Source organism: Rhinopithecus bieti, unplaced genomic scaffold, assembly GCF_001698545.2.
Source record: "Rhinopithecus bieti isolate Rb0 unplaced genomic scaffold, ASM169854v2 scaffold_27781, whole genome shotgun sequence".
Classification (NCBI taxonomy): domain Eukaryota; kingdom Metazoa; phylum Chordata; class Mammalia; order Primates; family Cercopithecidae; genus Rhinopithecus; species Rhinopithecus bieti.
In genome coordinates, this window is record NW_016812388.1 from 831712 (window position 1) to 853884 (window position 22173).

General features: G+C 38.2%; 1 protein-coding gene across 1 annotated transcript in view; it reads left to right on the forward strand.

The window, feature by feature from the left end:
- Nucleotides 1-22173, forward strand: part of AP4E1 (adaptor related protein complex 4 subunit epsilon 1) — a 95517-nt gene that overhangs the window by 45224 nt on the left and 28120 nt on the right. Inside the window, exons 14-15 of the mRNA XM_017896204.1 lie at nucleotides 3299-3601; nucleotides 13057-13169. Coding sequence (XP_017751693.1) covers nucleotides 3299-3601; nucleotides 13057-13169 — 416 coding nt within the window. The remainder of the gene's footprint in view (nucleotides 1-3298; nucleotides 3602-13056; nucleotides 13170-22173) is intronic.

The window sequence follows — 22173 nt, forward strand, 5'->3', positions numbered from 1 at the left end:
TTTGTTTTTTGTTTTTTTTTTCCCCCTTGGGACTTATCTTTGAGTCATGGATTATTCAGAAAAGTATTGTTTAGTTTCTGAGTGTTTAGAAAATTTTCTGTTATCTTTGTTACTGATTTCTAGTTTGATTTCATTGTGATTAGAGAAAATACTATGTGTGATTTCCGTTCTTTCATATTTGAGGTTTGTTTTACTCAAGGCACAGTCTATCTTGGTATATGTTCTGTGGTTGCTTGAAAAGTATCTATTTTGCTTTTTCTGTGTGGTGTGTTCTGTAAAGTCTGTTGTGATGGTGTTGTTGAGTTTTTCTATATCCTTGCTGATTCTTGGTCTAGTCCTATTAATTGTTGAGAGAAGGCTATTGACCTTTTCAGTTCTGTGGCCTACACTGACACTATGAGGGGGTGGCTTGCTGAACAGTGGGGAAAATCCTGACTCCATCAGGTTTCCACTGACACACTCCCATCAGAGAAAGGCAGGGGCACTGCATTTCTCCTCGGTGGAGGTGAAGTGCAGGCTCCCTGCCCAATCTCTACTGACACTGCAGAGGAGTAGGCCTCTCTACAGCTCAGTGGGGATGAAAGTCCTGACTCCTCACTCAGCCTTCTCAGTTCCCACCCTGCTGGGGAGTTTGGGGTACCTCTTTAGCCTGGTGAGGGTAGAAGTCTTGATTCTCCACTCTGCCTTTGCTAGTATGGGTGGGGCTGCAGATTTTTCTGTGTGGTATTTGGCCGGAGTAGGAGGGTTATTATCTGAAAGTTTTCTGTCCTCTTGGCTTATTGACCTGAGGGCAGGCTCCTCTTGGGGCTTTTTGTCTGTGCCCATTTGCATTTCCAAGTTTCTGGCTCTCCATATCTAGTCTGGGGTAAATGAAACAACAGATAATCTGCTGTATGTTTTATATGTAATATCAAGGGTTTTTAGGTATACTTAGTAGGAAGAATAGGGATAAATACGTCTTCTCCATCTTCCCAGAAGCAGACATCCATTACCATTGATTTTTGAACTGGGACTTTTGTTACCTGTTCTTCTGGAGCTACCTTCCATTTTTTCTAAAACCACCCTAAAAATAATCATACTGTTTAAGGATTGAACTCATTTAGTCCTGTTTATTTTTCCTTCTCTTCTCTTCCTTCTTACTAGCTATACATTTTCCCTTGCCTATCACCCAGCCTCCTTCTTTTCTTACTGGTACCGATATTATACCAAAGACATGAAATTATTCCATAAACACCATTTAGGGAAGCGTAATAGTCCATTCTCACACTGCTGTGAAGAAATATCCGAGACTGGGTAATTTGTAAAGAAAAGAGGTTTAGTTGACTCACAGTTCCACATGGCTGGGGAGGCCTCAGGAAACTTAAAATCATGGCAGAAGCCACCTCTTTACAGGGCGGCAGGAGAAAGAATGAGGCTGAGTGAAGGGGGAAGCCCCTCATAAAACCATCAGATCTTGTGAGAACTTACTATCACAAAAACAGCAGGGGAAACTGCCCCCATGATTCAGTTATTTCCACCTGGTCCTGCCCTTGACATGTGGGGGATTATTACAATTCAAGGTGAGATTTGGGTGGGAGCACAGAGCCAAACCGTATCAGAAAGATTTCATACTTCCTGAATTATCAGTTTATTAATGATTCTAAAACAGGAAATTTCCCTTGACCCCTTTGTAGGCTTTGAGACAGGTGCTTCACTTACTCATCCTGCAGCTCTCAGCCCCTCGCGGGAGGGTGAGCGTGCAGGTGAGTGGGTGCGGGAGCCAGAGTGAGTGCTTTTGGGCTCTGGCAGGAGCAAAACTCTGTGTGGGCCCCATGGCAGCATCTAGTGGGGAGTACCTGCGACTCCTGAAGCCCCAGTGAGCGTGTTACACTGCTCTTTTAGCTCTGCCATCAGCAGACAGCTCAAGTGTTAACAGCTCAGTGGGCCCTTTTGTATCTGCACTCACTCCTGAGCTCTTGTCTGGTGTCCAGGAAAAATGAGGTCCCGTGAATGAATTGAAGGATGATAAATGCAGGGGATTTTGTTGCCGGTGAAAGTGGATCTCAGCAGGAAGGGGAGCTGACAGGGGGACTGGAGAGGCGAAGGTAATGTTCTGCAGAAGTCCAGCCATCTCTGGCTGGATTCTTCTTTGAAGTTATGCTGTCAAGCTGTCCCTCTGAAGTAAAGCCACTTCTCTCCGACATCCCGCTGCTTCTTCCTCCATGCTGGCTGAGTCTGGGGTCTTTATAGGCACAGGATGGGGCAGGGCAGGGCAGGGTCCCGGGTGGTTTAGGAAAAGGCAACATTTGAATGGGAAAATAGGGATATGGATATAAGTTCTTACTTTGGGCCATGGTTTCAGGCTTTTTGGCTTGCGGGTGGGGCTTCACCAGGGACCCCACCCTTTTCTGCCTAGAATTTCTCTGCCTTCTGTCCCTATCAGTTCTTTCACTTACAGGATTGTATGTCACCTAAGTTAGATGTGTGACACAGATGAGCATTTCTTTTTTTTTTTTTCTTTTTTTTGAGATGGAGTCTTGCTGTCTTGACCAGGCTGGAGTGCAGTGGTATGATCCCAGCTCATTGCAACTTCTGCCTCCCAGGTTCAAGCGATTCTCCTGCCTCAGCCTTCTGAGTAGCTGAGACTATAGGCGTGTGCCACCACATCTGGCTAATTTTTTTATTTTTACTAGAGACGGGGTTTCACCATGTTGGCCAGGCTGGTTTCGAACTCCTCAGGTGATCCACCTGCCTCGGCCTCCCGAAGTGCTGGGATTACAGGCGTGAGCCACCGTGCCTGGCCAATAAGTGTTTCTTAAAGTCTTCTGTGAACTGTCTACATCAGAATCAGCAGATGCATATTCAAATGTATATCCTTGGGGACCACAGGCATACTAAATCAGAATATCTGGGGGTAAAGCCTAGAAATCTGTATTTTTATGAAACACTTTAAGTGCCTCTTACTATGTAGTAAGAACCATCATTACATGAGAACTATCATTTAAATGCTTACTGGAAAATAGTAACAGGATGTGATAGTGCTTATAAAAACCAACAACCAACTCCAGAAGTTCAGAAACTTGTAAAGGTATGCTGCTTTATGTATTGTTAACGACAATGGTGGGGAAAACCATTTTGAATTATTGGTATAATTTTGAACCTAAAATATACAGTTGTATCTTTAATAATTTTTTCACCATGAGAGGATGTTTAATCTACTTTAAATTCACTCCAGCAGTAGGCACTTTGTTTAGATTTGAGTATAGTCTACTGTATAACTTGATATTTCTATATAAGTATCACTTTGTTTTATTTCCAGGTATTAGGGGAATATTCCTATCTCTTAGATAAGGAAACGCCAGCAGAAGTTATAGCTAAGCTCTACAAGTTACTTATGAATGACTCTGTGTCTTCAGAAACAAAAACCTGGTTAATTGCTGCTGTGACCAAATTGACACCTCAGGCACACTCTTCTGATACAGTTGAGAGATTAATCCATGAATTTACCATATCTTTGGATACTTGTATGAGACAACATGCATTTGAATTAAAACATTTGCATGAGAATGTGGAACTTATGACGAGCTTGCTTCCAGTTGACAGGAGTTGTGAAGACTTGGCGGTAAGACATTGGTGTTCCATCTTTTTAAAAATTGCGTTGTCATTAAATATAGAGTAATTCTTTAATTTGTGACATGTCAGGAATATATCAAAATGTGGTTTCTGTAGCATTTAAGGTGAATGTTGGAGTTCTTTCTCACATTAGTATGACAGGGAATCTGAGAGCTCCCAGCACTTTGGGAGGCTGAGGTGGGCAGATCACCTGAGATCAGGAGTTTGAGACTAGCCTGACCAACATGGAGAAACCCCATCTCTGCTAAAAATGCAGAATCAGCTGGGCATGGTGGTGCATGCCTGTAATCCCAGCTACTCGGGAGACTGAGGCAGGAGAATTGCTTGAACCTGAGAGGCAAAGGTTGCAGTGAGCAGAGATTGCACCATTGCACTCCAGCCTGGGCAACAAGAGTGAAACTCTATCTCAAAAAAAAAAAAAGATTCAACCTTAAAAGGTCTTCACCAAAGCACATTATAGTCAAACTGACAACAGTCAAATTACAAAGAGAGATTTCTAAAAACAGCAAGAGAGAAGTATCAGGTCACACATATAAAAGTAACCCTATCACACTAAGAGTGGATTTCTTAGCAGAAACCTTATTTTATAGGCAAGGAGAAAATGGGAAGATACGCTCAAAGCGTTGGAAAAAAAAACCCAGAAACTGCTAGACAAGTAAGTATACTATACACAGCATAAAGAAGAAATAAAGTCTTTCCCAGACAGGTAAAAACTGAGGGAATTCATCCCCACTAGACCAACCCTAAAAGAAATGTTTGAGGGAGTCTTACATCTGGGAGTGAAAAGATAACTACCAACATGAAAACACATGAAAGTATAAAACTCACTGGTAAGGCAGATACACAACTGAGAAAGAAAAAGGAATCAAATATTATCATCACACCCACAAAATCCATATAGGTAAACAGTGAAAAAGGAAGAAAGGAAAAAATGTATAAAACAATCAACAAAATGACAGGAGTAAGTCCTCAACTATCCATAACAACCTTTAATGAAAACAATTTAAAGTCCCCAATTAAAATATATAGGCTGACTGAATAGATAACAAAACAAGATCCAGCTGTATGCTGCCTGTAAGAAACTCACTCACCTGTAAAGATGAAGGGATGAATAAAAATAACCATGCAAACAGAAACCAAAAGCATGTAAGAGTAGCTAATGTTATATCAGACAAAATGGACTTGGAAAAAATATAAAGGAGACAAGAAATGTCATTATGTAATGATGAAGGGATCAATTCACCAAGGACATACAACATTTGTAAATACATATGCACCCCACACTGAAGCAAATATATGTAAAACAAATATTATTGAAGCTTAAGAGAGAGGTAGAACCCCATACAATCATAGCTGGAAGCCTTGACACATCACTTTCAGTTAAGACACATCATCTAGACAGAAAATCAACAAAGAAGCGTCAAACTTAATTTGCATTCTAGACCAAATGGACCTAACAGATATTTACAGAACATTTTATTCAACAGCTGCAGAATACACATTCTTCTCAACACATGGAACATTCTCCAGGACAGACCATATGTTAGGCCACAAAAAAGTCTCAACAATTTGAAAAAATTAAAATCATAGCAAGTATTTTCTCAAGCTGCATGTAATAAAACTAGAAATCAATAATAAGAGGTACTTTGGAAACTGAACAAATATATGAAAATCAAAACAACATATTTCTGAGTGACGATTAGGTCAGTGAAGAAATTAAGAAGGAAATAAAAACATTTCTTGAATCTAATAAAAATGGAAATTCAAACACAACTTACCAAAACTTATGTAATATGGCAAAAACAGTGCTAAGAGGGAAGTTTATAGCAATAAACACATATATCACAAAAGTAGAAGGATTTCAAACGAGCAACCTTATAATGCACCTCAAGGGACTAGAAAGGAAGAAGAAACCAAAGTCAACATTAGTAGAAGGAAATAAATAGTAAAGATCAGACCAGAAATAAAAAAATGGAAACTTAAAAAAGATACAAAAAAAAAAATCAGTGAGACAAAAGTTGGTTATTTTGAACAATAAACAAAATTGATAAACTGCTGGCTACACTAATCAAGAAAGAGAGAAGATTCAAATAAGTAAAACCAGAAACAAAAAAGTAGCCATTGCAATGGCTACCACAGAAATACAAATGATTATTAGAGATGACTATAAACAACTGTACACTAACAAACTAGAAAACCTGATGGAAATAAATAAATTCCTGGACACATCTACCAAGATTGCACAAAGAAGAAATAGAAAACCTGAATGAATAGTGATATTGAATCACTAATAGTAAGTCTCCCAACAGAGAAAAAGCTTACAAGACGACTTTACAAATGAATTCTAGCAAATTTATAAAGAAGAACTAGCACCACCTCTTCTTAAACTAGTCCAAAAAATTGAAGAGGAGGACATTCTTCCTAACTCGTTTTATGTGGCCAGCATTACCCTGATACCAAAACTAGACAAGGACACAACAAAAACAACAACAAATTATAAGCCAATATCCCAGATGAACATAGGAGCAAAAATTCTCAACAAAATACTGGAAAACTGAATCCAATAGCACATCAAAAAGATAATACACTATGATCAAGTGGAATTTTCCCAGAAATGCAAGGATGGTTCAGCATACACAAATCAATAAATGTAATACTTCATATCAACAGAATGAAGGACAAAAACCATATGATCATCTCAATAGATGCAGAGAATTCATTTGGTAGAATCCAACATCCCATCATGATAAAAACTCACAGGAAATTAAGCAAAGAAAAAACATACTCAACATCATAAAGCCCATATATGACAAACCCAAAGCCCATATCACAATGAACAAGGAAAAACTGAAGGCACTTCCTCTAAGAATTGGAAAAAGGCAAGGATGCCCATTTTCATCACTCCTATTCAACATAGTACTGGAAGACCTAGCCAGAGCAATCAGGCAAAAGAAAGAAAGAAAGGGATCTAAATTGGAAAAGAGGAAGTCAAATTGTCCCTTTTTGCAGATGACATGATCTTACATATAGAAAAACCTAAAGACTCCAACATAAAGTTCTTAGAACCGATAAAAGAATTCAGTAAAGATTCAGGATACAAAATCAACATACAAAAATCAGTAGCATTTCTATACACCAATAACAAACTAGCTGGAAAAAAAAAAAAATGTAATGCCATTTACAACAGCTACAAAAAAAAAAAAAAAAAAAAAAAAACAATACTTGGAATAAATTTAACCAGGGAGGTGGAAGACCTGTACAAGGAGAACCTCAAAACGCTGATAAAAGAAACTAAAGAGGATAGAAACAAATGGAAATACATCCCATGCTCATGGATCACATGAATATTGTTAAAATGCCCATATTACTCAAAGCCATCTACAGACTCAGTGTACTATCAAAATACCAATGACAATCTTCAGAAATAGAAAAAACAACCCTAAAATTTGTAGAGAACCACGAGACTCTAAATAGCCAATACAATACTAAACAAAAAGAACAAAGCTGGAGGCATCACACTACCCAATTTCAAAATACACTACAAAGCTGTAGTAACCAAAACAACATGGTATTGGTATGAAAAAAAGACATACAAACCAATGGAACAGAGAGAACCCAGAAAAAAATTCGTGTATTTATGACTAACTGATTTTCAGTCAAAGTGCCAAGAATATATATTGGGGAAATGACAGCCTCTTCAATAAATAGTGTTGAAAAGCCTTGATATCAGCATGTGGAATAATGAAATGAGATCCCTATCTCTCACCATATAAAAAAATCAACTCAATGAATTAAATAATGTAAGATCCCAAACTATAAAACTACTAGAAGAAAACTTAACAGGAAATGCATTAGGACATTGGTTGAGGCAAAGATTTATGGCTAAGACTTCAAAAGCACAGGCAAAAAAGGCAAAAATGACAAATGGGACTGTATTAAGGTCAAAAGCTTATGCACAGCAAACGATACAATCAATAGAGTGAAGAAACAATCTGTAGACTAGGTAAAAATATTTACAAACAAGGGACTAATATCTAGAATATGTAAGGAACTCAATTCAACAGCCAAAAAAGAAAAAAAAAAAAAAATCCCATTTAAAGGTGGGCAAAGGTCATCAACAGACATTTCATGGTCAACAGGTAAACAAAAAAATGCTAAACATCACAAATCATCAGGGAGATGTAAATCAAAACCACCATGAGATATTATCTTATTTCAGTTATAATGCCTATTATCAAGGAGACAAAAAATAACAAATGTTGCCAAGGATGCAGAAAAAAGGAAACTCATGCACTGTTAGTAGGAATGTAAGTTAAGATAGCCATTATAGAAAACAGTATGGAGAGTTTTCAAAAAACAAAAATTGAACTACCGTAAAACCCAGCAATCCCACCCCTGGGTATTTATCCAATGGCAAGTAAATCATTATTTCAAAGGTATACCTGCACCCCCATGTTCACTGCAATACTATTCACAATAGCCAAAATATGGAATCAACCTAAGTGTCTGCCAATGGACACATGGATAAAGAAAATGTGGTATGTATACACAATGGAATATTATTCAAATAAATAATATCCTAGCAACATAGATGGGACTTATTTCACTATGAAGTAAAATAAGCATGGCACAGAAAGTCAAATATTACATGTTTTTATGCATAGGTAGAAGTTAAAAATGTACATCTTATGGAGGTAGAGAATAAAGCTCGGAAGGGTCAGGGGACAGGGAAGAAGAATGGTTGGTTAATGGTTAGTAAAATACTTAGATAAGAGGAGTAAGTTCTAGTGTTTGATAGCACAGTAGGGTGATTATAGTTAGTAATAATTGTGTATTATTTGTATATTTCAAAATAAAGATAAAATTTGAAATGTTCCCAACACAAATGATAAATGTTAGAGGTGATGGATATCCTAAATACTCTGATTTACGTATTACACATTCTATGCATGTATCAAAGTATCATATGTACACCAGATATGTATGTCTTAAAATCAACAAATAAGAGAAATTCCTGAATTATTCTATATTAAGAGACTGTCACAGGATATAAATATCTTCACTGCAGTTCTCCAAAAGAGACACTCTTCTTCCTATTTAGAATCAGTACTGGATTCAACCCGGCCAGGTTGAATCTCTTTGAGGCTCTTTTGAGTTTCCTGCGTATGGATGTCTGTATCTCTTGCAAGACTTGGGAAGTCTTTAGCTATTATTTTTCAATTAGGGTTTCTGTGCCTTCACCCATTTTGTCTTTAAACTCTCAAAATCCAAATATTTGTTTGCTTTATGTTGTTTCATATGTCACATATGCTTTCTTTATTCTGTTTTATTTATTTATTTTTGTCTGGTTTATTTCAAAGGCATGTCTTCAAATTTGGAGATCCTCCCTTCTCAATCTAGTCTATTGTTGAAGCTCTTGGTTATACTTTTTATTTCATTCATTGAATTCTTCAGTGCTAGGAGTTCTGTTTGTTTCTTATTTATGATGTCTACCTCTTTGTTGAATTTCTCATTCAGATCATGAATTGTTTTCTTGATTTATTTTTGTTTTGTTTTTCTGTGTTCTCTTGTATCTTTTGAGTTTCCTTAAGATCATTATTTTGATTTTTTTTTTCAAGCATTTTACAGATTTTTTGGGATCTGCCACTGGAGAGTTACTGTGTTCCTTTGAAGGTGTTATGTTTCTTTGCTTTATTTTTCTTGTGTCCTCACATTGACATATGTGTATCTGGCATCAGAGCAGTTGGTTCTAAGTTTATGGATTCCCTTTAGTAGGGAAAGACCTCTCCCTATAGATGTGTCTGTGATGTTGGTTAACAAGGTGCTTGGGCTTTGATTCTGGATGGGCACAGTAGTATAGTTTCCAAATGATTTCTTCAACTATAATCATAATCAGTGATGTCTGTGAGTTCCTCAGTGGTGATATGGTTTGGATCTCCTCCCCAAATCTCACGTTGAATTGTAATCCCCAGTGTTGGAGGTAGGGCCTGGTGGGAGTTGTTTGGGTCATGAAGGCAGATACCTCACGGCTTGGTGCTATCCTCTTGATAGAGAGTGAATTCTCGAGAGATCTGGTTATTGTAAAGTATAGCACCTCCCCCACCACACGTGTGCGTGTGCGCACGCACACACACACGCACACATACACACACCCCGGACTCTCCCTTTGGCTCCTGCTTTCACCATGTGATATGCTTGCTTTTGCTTTACCCTCCTCCATAAGTAGAAGCTTCCTGAGGCCTTACAAGAAGCTGAACAGATGCCGGTATCATGCTTCTTGTACAGCCTGCAGATCCGTGAGCCAATGAAACCTTTTCTTTTCTTTTTTTTTTTTTTTTAAATAAATTACCCAGTCTCAAGTGTTTCTTTATAGCAGTGCAAGAACGGACTAATAGAATGGCTTAGGCTGTGGTTGTTAGTGGAGGCTGTAGAAAGGCTTTGTTGAAGATAGAACATTAGGTGAATTGATCCTTGTGCACCACTGGTAGCAGTGGTTGGCTGGGCATACTGATTGTTAGATCCCTGGGCAGTGTATATGAGTCCTGGCAGTGGCAGGATTGGGTGTGCCAGTCCTAGGGCCTCCAGAGGTGGCATGCACACATGCTGGTGGTGGCAACAGTGGGCTGCACACAAATTGATTTTTAGTAGTGATTCATGAATTGGGTAATATCTCATTAGCATTATTCCACACTTCCTCCTTGATTTGTGTTAGCATACTGGTTTATTATAAACTATATTGCAGAGGATACAGAGGAAGGAGATGCATAGGGCAAGCTATGAAGGAAGGTTCTCAGAGCTTTTATACTCCCCGTGGCCATGCCACTTTTCAGGAACCTCCACATGTTTGGCTATCTTCTTTTAATCTCCTTTGAAATTCTGTGTCATTTTATTCCTCCTCTATTTGAGAATCCAAAAGAAGTGGTTTTCCCTTTTATTTTGTCTATCTATGTGTTAAAATCTTTACCATTTTGGAGCCTGATCACCCACCTTTTAGTTTCCCACCTACTTTTTGCCACCACCCCTTTTAACCTAAAGTTCTCACTTTATACTCACTCTCTTTATTTCATATCATGATCTCCCTCAGGTGTAAATTAGAAAACTTTTTTTTTTTTTTTTTTTTTTTTTTTGAGATGGAGTCTTGCTCTGCCACCCAGGCTGGAGTACAGTGGCACGATCTCGGCTGACTGCAACCTCTGCCTCCCGGGTTCAAGTGATTCTTCTGCCTCAGCCTCCCGAGTAGCTGGGACTGCAGGTGTGCGCCACCATGCCTGGCTAATTTTTTCTGTAATTTTAGCAGAGACAGGGTGGCACCATATTGGCCAGGCTGGTCTCGAACTCCTGACGTAGTGATCCACCCACCTTGGCCTCCCAAAGTGCTGGGATTACAGATGTGAGCCACTGTGCCTGGTCTAGAAAACTTTCAAAGGTAATTAGAATTATTCAAATTAGTTGAGAAAGAGAAAAAAGGGTAATATTTCCACTCATTTTGACTCAGATTTTCATGGCTTGTATTCATTTTGAACATTCCTTCATTAGTTCTTTCAGTAGTTCCTCAAGGACAGAGGCCTCGCTTTAGTATTTGCTGGGCATCCAGAGATGTTTATTGAAATGATGAATGAATATGCTACACATAGTATTTACTAGGGAGTAACTACACTTCCCTTTTCCTCCAATAAAAGATAATGATGTTGACATAGCCTCATCTCAAGAATCTTTTTTTTTTTTTTTGAGATGAAGTTTCACTCTTGTCACCCAGGCTGGAATGCAATGGCACGATCTCGGCTCACTGCAACTTCCTCCTCCCAGGTTCAAGTGATTCTCCTGTCTCAGCCTCCCGAGTAGCTGGGATTACAGGCACCCACCACCACGCCTGGCTCATTTTTGTATTTTAGTAGAGACGGGGTTTCACCATGTTGGTCAGGCTGGTCTCGAACTCCTGACCTCAGGGGATCCGCCCACCTCAGCCTCCCAGAGTGCTGGGATTACAGGCGTGAGCTACCATGCGCAGCCTAAGAATCTTATTCAAGCGAAACCATTCCAGATTCAGAGAATGAGGTGCCATTTTTATGTTTGATAATTATTTGCTATTCTAAATTATCTGAGCTATTTGTATATACTTGGCTAAATCAGGAGAGGCAAGTCTTTGGTTTCTGAGGTCATCACTGCTCTCTCCACTAATCGTTTTTGTTCATCTCCTTCTTTTCTCCTTTCCCTGTCATTCTTTCTTCATCTCTTATTTATTCATTAAAAATTATTCTCCTAAGACTTTTCCTGGTGAAATTAAGTAATTTTCCATAGATTTGTGAAAAATAATTTTCAGTTATATTAGGATATTTAAATCAAAGGCACTGTGGGAGGCTGAATAATGGCCCTTGCAAAGATGTCCATGTCTTAATCTCTGGAATTTGTGCTTGTCCTTAAACATTAAAGGGAACTTGGTAGATGTGATGAAATTAAATATTTTGTGATGGGGCAGTTATACTAGATTATGTAGCTAGGCATGATATAATCACAAGGATCCTTAAAAAAGTGAAACAAGAGGTTACAGAGGAGAAGGCAAAGAAACAACAAAAGCAGAGATTGGAATGATGTGGCCACAAGTCAAGGAATGCTGGCAGACTCTAAAAGCTGGAAGAAACAAGAAACGGATTCCCCTGGTACATCCAGAAGGAAGCAGCCCTCCCAAAGCCTTGATTTTAGCCCCTGCAGCAGGAAACCACTACAGTTACCATACCTCATAGTATATGTCTGTTTCTTCTGGTGGGTTACAGTTCTGCTCAGAGTAGGAACTGTGTCTTCCTTTGTCTCAATTATAGAACCTAGTAGGATGCTGTAACATATTTGATGCTCAAAAATATATTCTCCACTGCAATGAAATTAATAGTAAGTGCAAATGATTTATATTGTTAGATTCCTAGGCAGGTGATCTGATTATAGATGTTTCAGAAAGCTAGAGAGTTGGGTAGCATTTGCATTCATTCATTCATTCATTCATTCATTCATTCATTCATTTTTTGAGATGGGGTCTTGTTCTGTCGCCCAGACTGGGGTGCAGTGGCACAGTCTCGGCTCACTGCAACCTCTGCCTTCCAGGTTCAAGCAGTTCTGCTGCAGCCTCCCGGGTGGTGGCTGTGCTGAGACTACAGGTGCGTGACCATGCCCAGCTAATTTTTTTGTATTTTTAGTAGAGATGGTTTTGCCATGTTGGCGAGGCTGGTCTCAAACTCCTGGCCTCAAGTGATCTGCCCATTTTGGCCTCCCAAAGTGCTGGAATTATAGTTATGAGCCACCGTGCCTGGGTGTGGTAGCATTTTTAGAATTGAAGTTTTCATTTCTCATTTAGAGTTTTTAAAAATATATATGGGCTAAAATTATTTATGTGACTGTATAATCTACTTAGGATAAATTTATTTAATTCCTAATTTTTGCTTAATTTTAATATAGGTAGATGCTTCTTTATCTTTTCTGGATGGTTTTGTGGCTGAAGGACTCAGTCAGGGTGCAGCACCTTACAAACCTCACCATCAACGCCAGGAGGAAAAGCTTTCTCAGGAAAAGGTAATTTTCATGGATTTGTGTTAAGCTAGAGTGTAGGGATGTAATTTTTGATATTATAGTCATGTAAGTAAATAAATAAAGATAATTACTTTCTATTATTCCTCTTTTAATGATTCACTGGTGATTTGTTTGCTCTGACTAGGTTTTCAGATACCCAGAGGAAAAAAAAAGTTAGCCAAGAGATATTCCTAAAGACGTAGGCTGTCTATCCACAAATACCTAAGATATGGTAGTCATACTGGAATTTATTTATTTTTTTGAGACGAAAGTCTTGCTCCGTCACTCAGGCTGCAGTGCAGTGGCACGATCTGGGCTCACTGCAACCTCTGCCTCCCAGGCTTAAGTGATTCTTGTGCCTTAGCCTCCCAAGTAGCTGGAATTACAGGTGGGTGCCACCACACCCAGCTAATTTTTGTATTTTTAGTAGAGATGGTGTTTCACCCTGTTGGTCAGGCTGGTTTCAAACTTCTGGCCTCAAGTGATTGTTGACCTCCCAAAGTGCTGGGATTACAGGTGTGAGCCACTGCAACTGGCCATTATACTGAAATTTTGAAGAACTTTTTTTTTTTGGAGTAATATATTTATTAACATAATGATCTTTATGGGAAACTTTTTTTTTTTAATTTAAACTTTTAGTTCACGGGTACAAGTGCAGGTTTGTTACATAGGTAAACTTGTTTCATGGGGGTTTGTTGTTCAGCTTATTTCATCACCCAAGTATTAAGCCTAGTACCCATTAGTTTTCCTGATCCTCACCCTGCTTTCACCCTCCACCCTCTGAAAGGTCCCAGCATGTGTTGTTTCCCTCTATGTGTCCATGTGTTTTCATCATTTAGCTCCCACTTTTAAGTGAGGATGTGCAATATTTGGTTTTCTGTTCCTGCATTAATTTGCTAAGGATGGCCTCCAGCTCCATCCATGTCCCTGCAAAGGACATGATCTCATTCTTTTTTATGGCTACGTGAAAGAACTTGAAGGTAGGAGTATCATGTTGTTCACTGTGCTGATAGGCTGACACATATTAGTCTGAGCATATCTGTGGAAAGGTTTCAGAAAACAACCTTGGTTACTATGGACTAGTGACTTTCGTTTTTATTTTGAGCGGTCTTATATTTATTTATTTATTTTTAAATTTTATTTTCTTAATTGACAGATATACATATTCATGGGGAATATAGTGATGTTTCAATCCATGTATAGTGTTCAGATAATAGTAATTAGCATATCCATCATCTCAAACATGTATCATTTCTTTGTGTTGGGAACATTCAATATATTTCTTTTAGTTTTTGAGACTATGTAATACTTTATTGTTAAACTATAGTAATTCTGTAGTGGTGTAGAACACTATAACTTATTTCTTCTATCTAGCTGTAATTTTTTATCCTTTACCCTATTCTTCCCTTTCCCCCACCCTTCCTAGCCCCTAGTATACTGTATTCTAATTTTTACTTCTATGAGATCAACTTTCTTTAGTTTCCACATACGAGAGAGAACATGTGGTGTTTAACTTTCTGTTCCTGATTTATTTCACTTAATATAATGTCCTTCGGTTTCATCCATATTGCCATGAATGACAGGATTTCATTTGTTTTTATGGCTGAATGGTATTTCACTTTGTATATATACGACATCATTTTCTTTATCCATTCATCTGTTGTTGGACACCTAGGTTGATTCCATATTAGGTTGATTCCATATCTTGGCTACTTTGAATAGTGCTCTGCAATAAACATTGAAGTGCTAGATAATTCGTTCAATGCTGAGAGTGCAGTGTTTTGAAGCCCCCAACTATTACTGAATCAGGGGTATTTGCTTTATATATTTGGATGCTCTGGTGTCAGGTACATATATATTTTAATTGTTACATTCTTTTTATGAATTGATTCCTTTATTGTACAGTATCTTTCTTTGTCTCCTTTTACAGCTTTTAACTTAAAATCTGTTTTGTTTGTTATTAGTATAGTGACTTCTGCTCACTTTTGGTTTTTGTTTGTCTAGAATATTTTTTTCCAACCCCCCACTTTCAGTCTTTGTGTCTTTAGAAGTGAGGTGAGTTTCTTGTAGGCAGTATGTTGTTGAGTCTTGTTTTTTTAAAACCCAGGCAGTGATTCTATGTCTTTTAAGTGGGGGAATTTGATCCACTTACTTTCAAGGTTATTATTGATGGGTGAGGATTTGCTGCTATTTGATTGTTTTCTGGGTATTTTACATATGCTTTGTTCCTTACTTGCTCTCTTATTGTTTATTTTTGCAGTTGGGTGGTTTTCTTCAGTGACAAAGTTTGATTCCTTTCTTTTTCTTATTTGTGTATCAGTTCTACCAGTGAGTTTCATAGTTTTGAATGTTTTCATAATGGTAGTTACTGTCTTTTCACTTCTAGACTCCCTTGAGCTTTTCATGTAAGGGGTGGTCTACTGGTAATGAATTTCTTGATTTTGGTTGTCTGCGAAAGATCTTATTTCTCCTTTATTTCTGAAAGATAGCTTTGCTGGGTACGATATTCATGCCGTTTTCTTCTTTTTTCTTTTAGTACTTTGAATATATCATCCTGTTTTCTCCTGGCCTCTAAGGTTTCTGCTGAGAAATCCAGCTGTTAGTCTAATGGGGATTCCCTTATATGTGACTTGAAGCTTTTCTCTTGCTGCTTTCAGAATTCTTTGTCTTTGACTTTTGACAATTTGACTAAAATGTACCTCAAAAAGGACCTTCTTGGGATTGAATCTATTTGGGATTCTTTGAGCTTCCTGGACTAGGATGTTCTCTCTTCCAAGACTTGGAAAGTTTCCTGCTATTATTTCATTAATTATTTTCTTCACATTTTCCCTTCTCTTCTCCTTCTGAAATGCCCATAATACAAACATTTATTTGCTTAATGGTGTCCCATAAATCCCGTAGGCTTTCTTAATTTTTTTAAAATTCGTTTTTCTTTTCTTTTTGTCTTCCTGTGTTATTTCAAAAGACCTGTCTTCAACTTCAGAAATTATTTCTTCTGCTTTCTAGTGTGTTGTTGAAACTCTTGCATATGTATTTTATTTCATTTTTTGAATTCTTCAGCTCTAGGATTTCTGTTTGGTTCTTTTTTATAATATCTGTCTCTTTGTTGAATTTCTTGTTCAAATAATGTATTATTTTCCTGATTTCATTGAATTATCTGTCCGTATTCTCTTGTATCTCACTGAGTTTCCTTAATAATGTTTTTTTGAATCCCTTTTCTGGAATTTCATATATTTCCTTATGATTGAAGGTCTGTTACCAGAAATTTATTATTTTCCTTTGGTGGTGACATGTTTCTTTTTTCATGGTTGATTTGTTCCTATGTTGATTTGTATGAATCTGGTGGAAAAGTTGACTCTTTCAAGTTTATGTAGTAGAGTTTGAAGGGAAAGACTTATTTGTATAAATGGGTTTTGGAGTATAAGTTCAGTAGGGTACTAAGGCCTTGGTGGTGGACATGTAATGTAGTCTTCATGTAGTTTTTTTTTTTCTTTCTTTCTTTTTTTCTTTTGAGACAGAATCTTGCTCCGTCACCTAGGCTGGAGTACAGTGGCACAGTCTTGGCTCACTGCAACCTCTGCCTCTCAGGTTCAAGCAATTCTCCCATCTCAGCTTCCAAGTAGCTGGGACTATAGGCACACGCCACCACGCCTGGCTAATTTTTGTATTTTTAGTAGAGACAGGATTTCACCATGTTGGTCAGGCTGGTCTCAAACTCCTGACCTCAGGTGATCCACCCGCCTCAGCCTCCGAAAGTGCTGGGATTACAGGTGTGAGCCACTGTGCCTGGCCATGTAGTTTCTTTAGCTGTAATCTGCTCTAGCAGTATTCGTGAGTTTCTCGGTGGCCCAGGCTGAGTGTGTGGTGATGGTGGTGTGGCTTCGCCAAGGGCAGGCTTCCCAGGCTGTTTTCAAGTCGTGGATATGTGCATGTACATAGTGAGTCAGCCAACTTGGGTTCTGGCTTACTGAGGTTGGGGCCATGGAGCTGTTACCCTGGCTGGGAAGCATGGGCATGTCGTTGCCTAGCCAGCCTGGGGACACGTCTGCCAAGAGTAGCCTATGGGGTTCTTTCTTAGGCTCGTGATGTGGGTGCAAGGCTGTTTGGCTGGCCTTGGAGATACGGGGCATGTCTTCTGAGGGTAGCCCTATGGGGATGTTTCTGTCACACAGGACACAGCTGCATGGCTGTGAGTAGTCTAATATTTCTTAAGTGTATTAGAATTCTTCATTCAACAAAATATCTGATGATTTAAGTTAGAAACAGTTAATAAAAGAAAGAGTAACTTTGTACTTAAGAAATGCAGCCTGTTACGAAAATACGTCCGTCATGATTTTGGTAAAGGGGAAATCATTGAGTTATTTGGATGGTAGAAGGGAAGTATGCATATGAATAAAGGGAGATCAGTGAATAAATGTATTATCTGTTTATGAGTTCAGAATGTCAATACTGAAAAATTCAGTGCTGAAAGATTTTTCTTTTTTTTTCCTATTTGTCCTTTAGTAATTTTGTTGAGTACTTATTTTCCAGACTGTGTGCTAGGCATATTGAGTTAAGATAACAACTAAACTGTTGATCCTAGAATGAGACCAAAAAGTTATGAACATTATTAATAGGCTTGATGTTCTCTTTCTCCAGAAGCATTTGCTCTTTTTTGCCTTTTATCTTTTTAAATCTTTTTATTGTTTTATTTTATTGTGGTTAAGAACCTTAACTGGAGGTCTCCCCTCCTAGCGAATTTTTAAGTGTAAAATATGTTATGATTGACTATAGATACAATGTTGTACAGCGGATCTCTAGCACTTACTCATCTTGTTTAACTAAAACTTCATGCCCATTGATTGGTACGTCCCCATTTCTCTCTCCCCTTAGCCTTTGGCAGCCACCATTCTATTCCTCAATTCTATGAATTTGACTTTTAGGTACCTTATAAAAGTAGACCCATGCAATATTTTTCTGTGCCTTACTTATTTCACTTAGCATAATAGTCTTAAGTTTCATCCCTGTTGTTGTATATTGCAGAATTCCATTGTATATGTGTATGACATCTTCTTTATCCATTCACCTACTGATGAGCATTTAAGTTGTTTTCACAACTTGGCTATTGTGAATAGTGCTGCAATGAACATGGGAGTGCTTTATTTGGGATAAATACCCACCCAGAAGTGAGATTGTTGGAACATATAGTAGTTGTATTGTTATTTATTTATTTATTTAGAGACAGAATCTTGCTCTGTCACCTAGGCTGGAGTACAGTGGTGCAGTCTCAGCTCACTGCAACCTCTGCCTCCTGGGTTCAAGCGATTCTCCTGCCTCAGCATCCTGGGTAGCTGGGACTACAAGCATGAGCCACCACACCCGGCTAATTTTTATATTTTTCATAAAGACGGGGTTTCGCCATGTTGGGCAGACTGGTCTCGAACTCCTGACTTCAAGTGATCCACCTGTCTTGGCCTCCCAAAGCGCTGGGGTTACATGTATGAGCCACTGTGCCCGACCAATTTTTTATTTTATTTTATTTTATTTTACTATTTTTTTTGAGACAGTGTCTCATTCTATCACCTACGCTGGAGTGCAGTAGAACGATCGTAGTTCACTGTAGCCTTGAACTCCTGGGCTCAAGTGATCCTACTGCCTCAACTTCCTGGGTGTCTAGGATTCCAGGTGCATGCCATCATGCCTGGTTAATTTTTAATTTTTTGTAGAGACATAGTCTCCCTAATGTTGCCCAGGCTGGTCTCAAACTCCTGAGCTCAAGTGATCCTCCTACCTTGACGTTGCAAAGCACTGGGATTATAGGCATGAGCCACTGTGTACTGCCTGTATTTTTATTTTTTTTGAGGAATCTCCGTACTGCTTTCCACAGTGGCTGCTCCATTTTGCATTCCCATCAACAATGGGTAAGAGTTCTAACTTCTTCACATCCTTACTGACACATGGTATATTTTCTTTTCTTTGATAATCACCATCCTGACAGGTACAAGGTGATGCCTTATTATGGTTTCAGGTTTGTATTTTCTTGCTAATAGTAACATTGAGCATTTTTCATATACCTGTTGGCCGTGTGTATGTCTTCTTTACAGAAATATTTATTTAAGTTATTGGCCTATTTGTGATCAGGTTATTAGTTTAAAAAACAAAACAAAACTATTGAGTCATAGGATTAACGTATTTTGGAGGTTAACCCTTACCAGAAATGTGGTTTGCAAATACTTTCTCCTATTTCATAGGTTGCCTTTTCACTCTGTTGAGTGTTTTCTTTGCTATGCAGAAGTTTTTTTATTTGATGTATTGCCACTTGCTTATTTTTGTTATTGTTACCTATACTTTTGGTGTCATATCCATGAAATTATTGTAAAGACCAGTGTCATAAAGCAGCTTTTCCAGCTGGGCATGGTGACTCACGCCTGTAATCCCAGCACTTTGGGAGGCTGAGGTGGGCGGATCACCTGAGGTCAGGAGTTCAAGACCAGCCAGACCAACATGGAGAAACCCCATTTCTACTGAAAATACAAAATTAGCCGGGCGTGGTGGTGCATGCCTGTAATCCCAGCTATCTGAGAGGCTGAGTCAGGAGAATTGCTTGAACCGAGGAGGTGGAGGTTGCGGTGAACTGAGATTGTACCATTGCACTCCAGCCTGGGCGGCAAGAGCGAAACTTCATCTCAAAAAAAGAAAAAGAAAAAAGCAACTTTTCCCTTATGTTTCTTTCTTATGAGTTTTACAGTTTTGGGTCTTAGAGTTAGGTCCTTAATTCATTTTGAGTTGATTTTTATGTGTGATGTAAGATAAAGGTTCCATTTTATTGTTTTGTACGTGAATATTTGGTTTTCCCAATGTTGTTTGTTGAGAAGACTGTCCTTTCTCTGTTGTGTATTCTGGGTGTCCTTGTTCAAAATTAGTTGGCCATACACACTTGGTATTATTTCTGGGCTCTCTGTTCTGTGTCTGTCTTTATGCCAGTACTATGCTGTTTTGATTATGATAGGTTTGTAATATATTTTGAAATCGGTAAGTGTGATGCCTTCAGCTTTGCTCTTTTTTCTCAAGATTAATTTGGGTATTCATGGTCTTTTGTGGTTCTTCATTGGTGAATTCTACCAAACACTTAATGAATTAACATTGGGGCTGGGCACAGTGGCTCATGCCTGTAGTCCCAGCAATGTGGGGGACCATGGTGGGAGGATCGCTTGAAGCCAGGAGTTTGAGACCAGCCTGGACAACATAGCTTGACCCCATCTTTACAAAAGAGACACACACAGAGACAGTTCTTTTCAACCCCTTCCAAAAATTTAAAGAGGAGAGAATATTTCTAAACTTATTTTATGAGACCAGCCTTTCCCTGATACCAAAGCCAGACAGAGCCACCACAAAAAAAAAAAAAAAAAAAAAGAAAACTGCAGGCCAATATCCCTGATGAATATAGGCAAAATGCTAGGAAACTGAACTCAAGAAAAGGGTAGTACACCATGATCAAGTGGGATTTATCCCAGGGGTCCAAGGATGGTTCAACATCTGAAAATAAATTAATGTGATATCATGTTAACAGAATAAAGGATAAAAACCACACAGTTCTCAGTAAAAGCAGAAAAAGTGTTTGACAAATTGAACACCCTTTCATGATTAAAAAGAAACTTGATAAACTAAGAATAGCAGGCAATATTTCAATGTAATAAAGGCCATATATGATAAACCCACAGCTAACATCATAGCATGGTATGATTAAAAACCAGAAGCTTTTCCTGAGATCAGGAGCAAAGCAAGGATGCCCTCTCGTCTCTTTTGTAGTCAACACAGTACTGGAAATGTTAGCCAGAGCAATTAAGAAAAAGAAGAGAGGTATTCAGATTGGAAAGGAAAATTGTTCCTCTTTGCAGATAATATGGTTTTATTTATAGAAAACCCTAAATTAGACTCCATTAAAAAACTATTAGAAGTCATAAGTGAATTCTGGAAAGTTGCAGGATGCAAAGTCAACATGCAAAAATTATTTGCATTTTTGTGCACTAACAACAAACCATTTGACAAGGATATTAGGAAGACAGCCCAATTTATGACAGCACCAAAAGGAGCAAAATACCTAATACTAAACTCAAGCAAGTGAGAAAGTTGTGTTTAATGAAAACCACTGAACATTAATGAAAGAAATCAAACAAGGCACAAATAAATGAAAACACATCCTGTGTTCATGGATTGGAAAGCACATGTATTCCGTGCAATCCCTTTCTTTTACGGCTTTTTATATGTTATTTAGCACAGTGATAACTAATGTACTATAAAATTAAACTCTCTTTCAAAGTGTAATCAGTTTCCTCTCATTAACTTTATATATTAATAGAATATACTGGGGGCAAAAGTAAACTTTTGAATTATAATTGCCTAACCTGTGGCTATACTGCATATAAAAGCCTTGTGACATCCAGGGGCCTAGAGTGAAAAGCTCCTGGGTTTCCACAGTGGGGGAAGTATGATTCAGTTGTCATATTTCCTTATTTTCAGGTATCTGGGGGCCACCAGTTGCCATTACTGAAGTCAAGGGTTGGATAGGGAAGGGAGGATAGAGTAGGGAGACTCCTGGCACTGCCTATTTTCTTTCTTAAAATAAGCTAAATTGTCGATACAAATACAAGAGCCCTGGAATTCCCCAAGCTTATGCAGTCCTTTGCCAAGTACATTTTTTCCCATAGAACCATTATTATAAACGGGATTAAACTCTCAAACTAGATTCCCCCTCTCTCCTCCCAAATCAATGCTTCAAAAGTCCTTTAAAGCAAAATTGAAATTTCAGTAGACTGTTAAGAAAAGGAAATTGGTTATGAGACAAGATATAGCAAGTATTTAATAAATGCTTGTAGAATAAATTATAAAATTATATATCTTAGAATTGGGATTGGCTATAAGACAAAATAAAGAGTAGGGGGAAGTAGGTATTTTATGCATAAAGAGTTAATTCTTGAATCTTTTAATTATCAATCTGTTGTGGTACTAATCTTTTTTTTTTTTTCT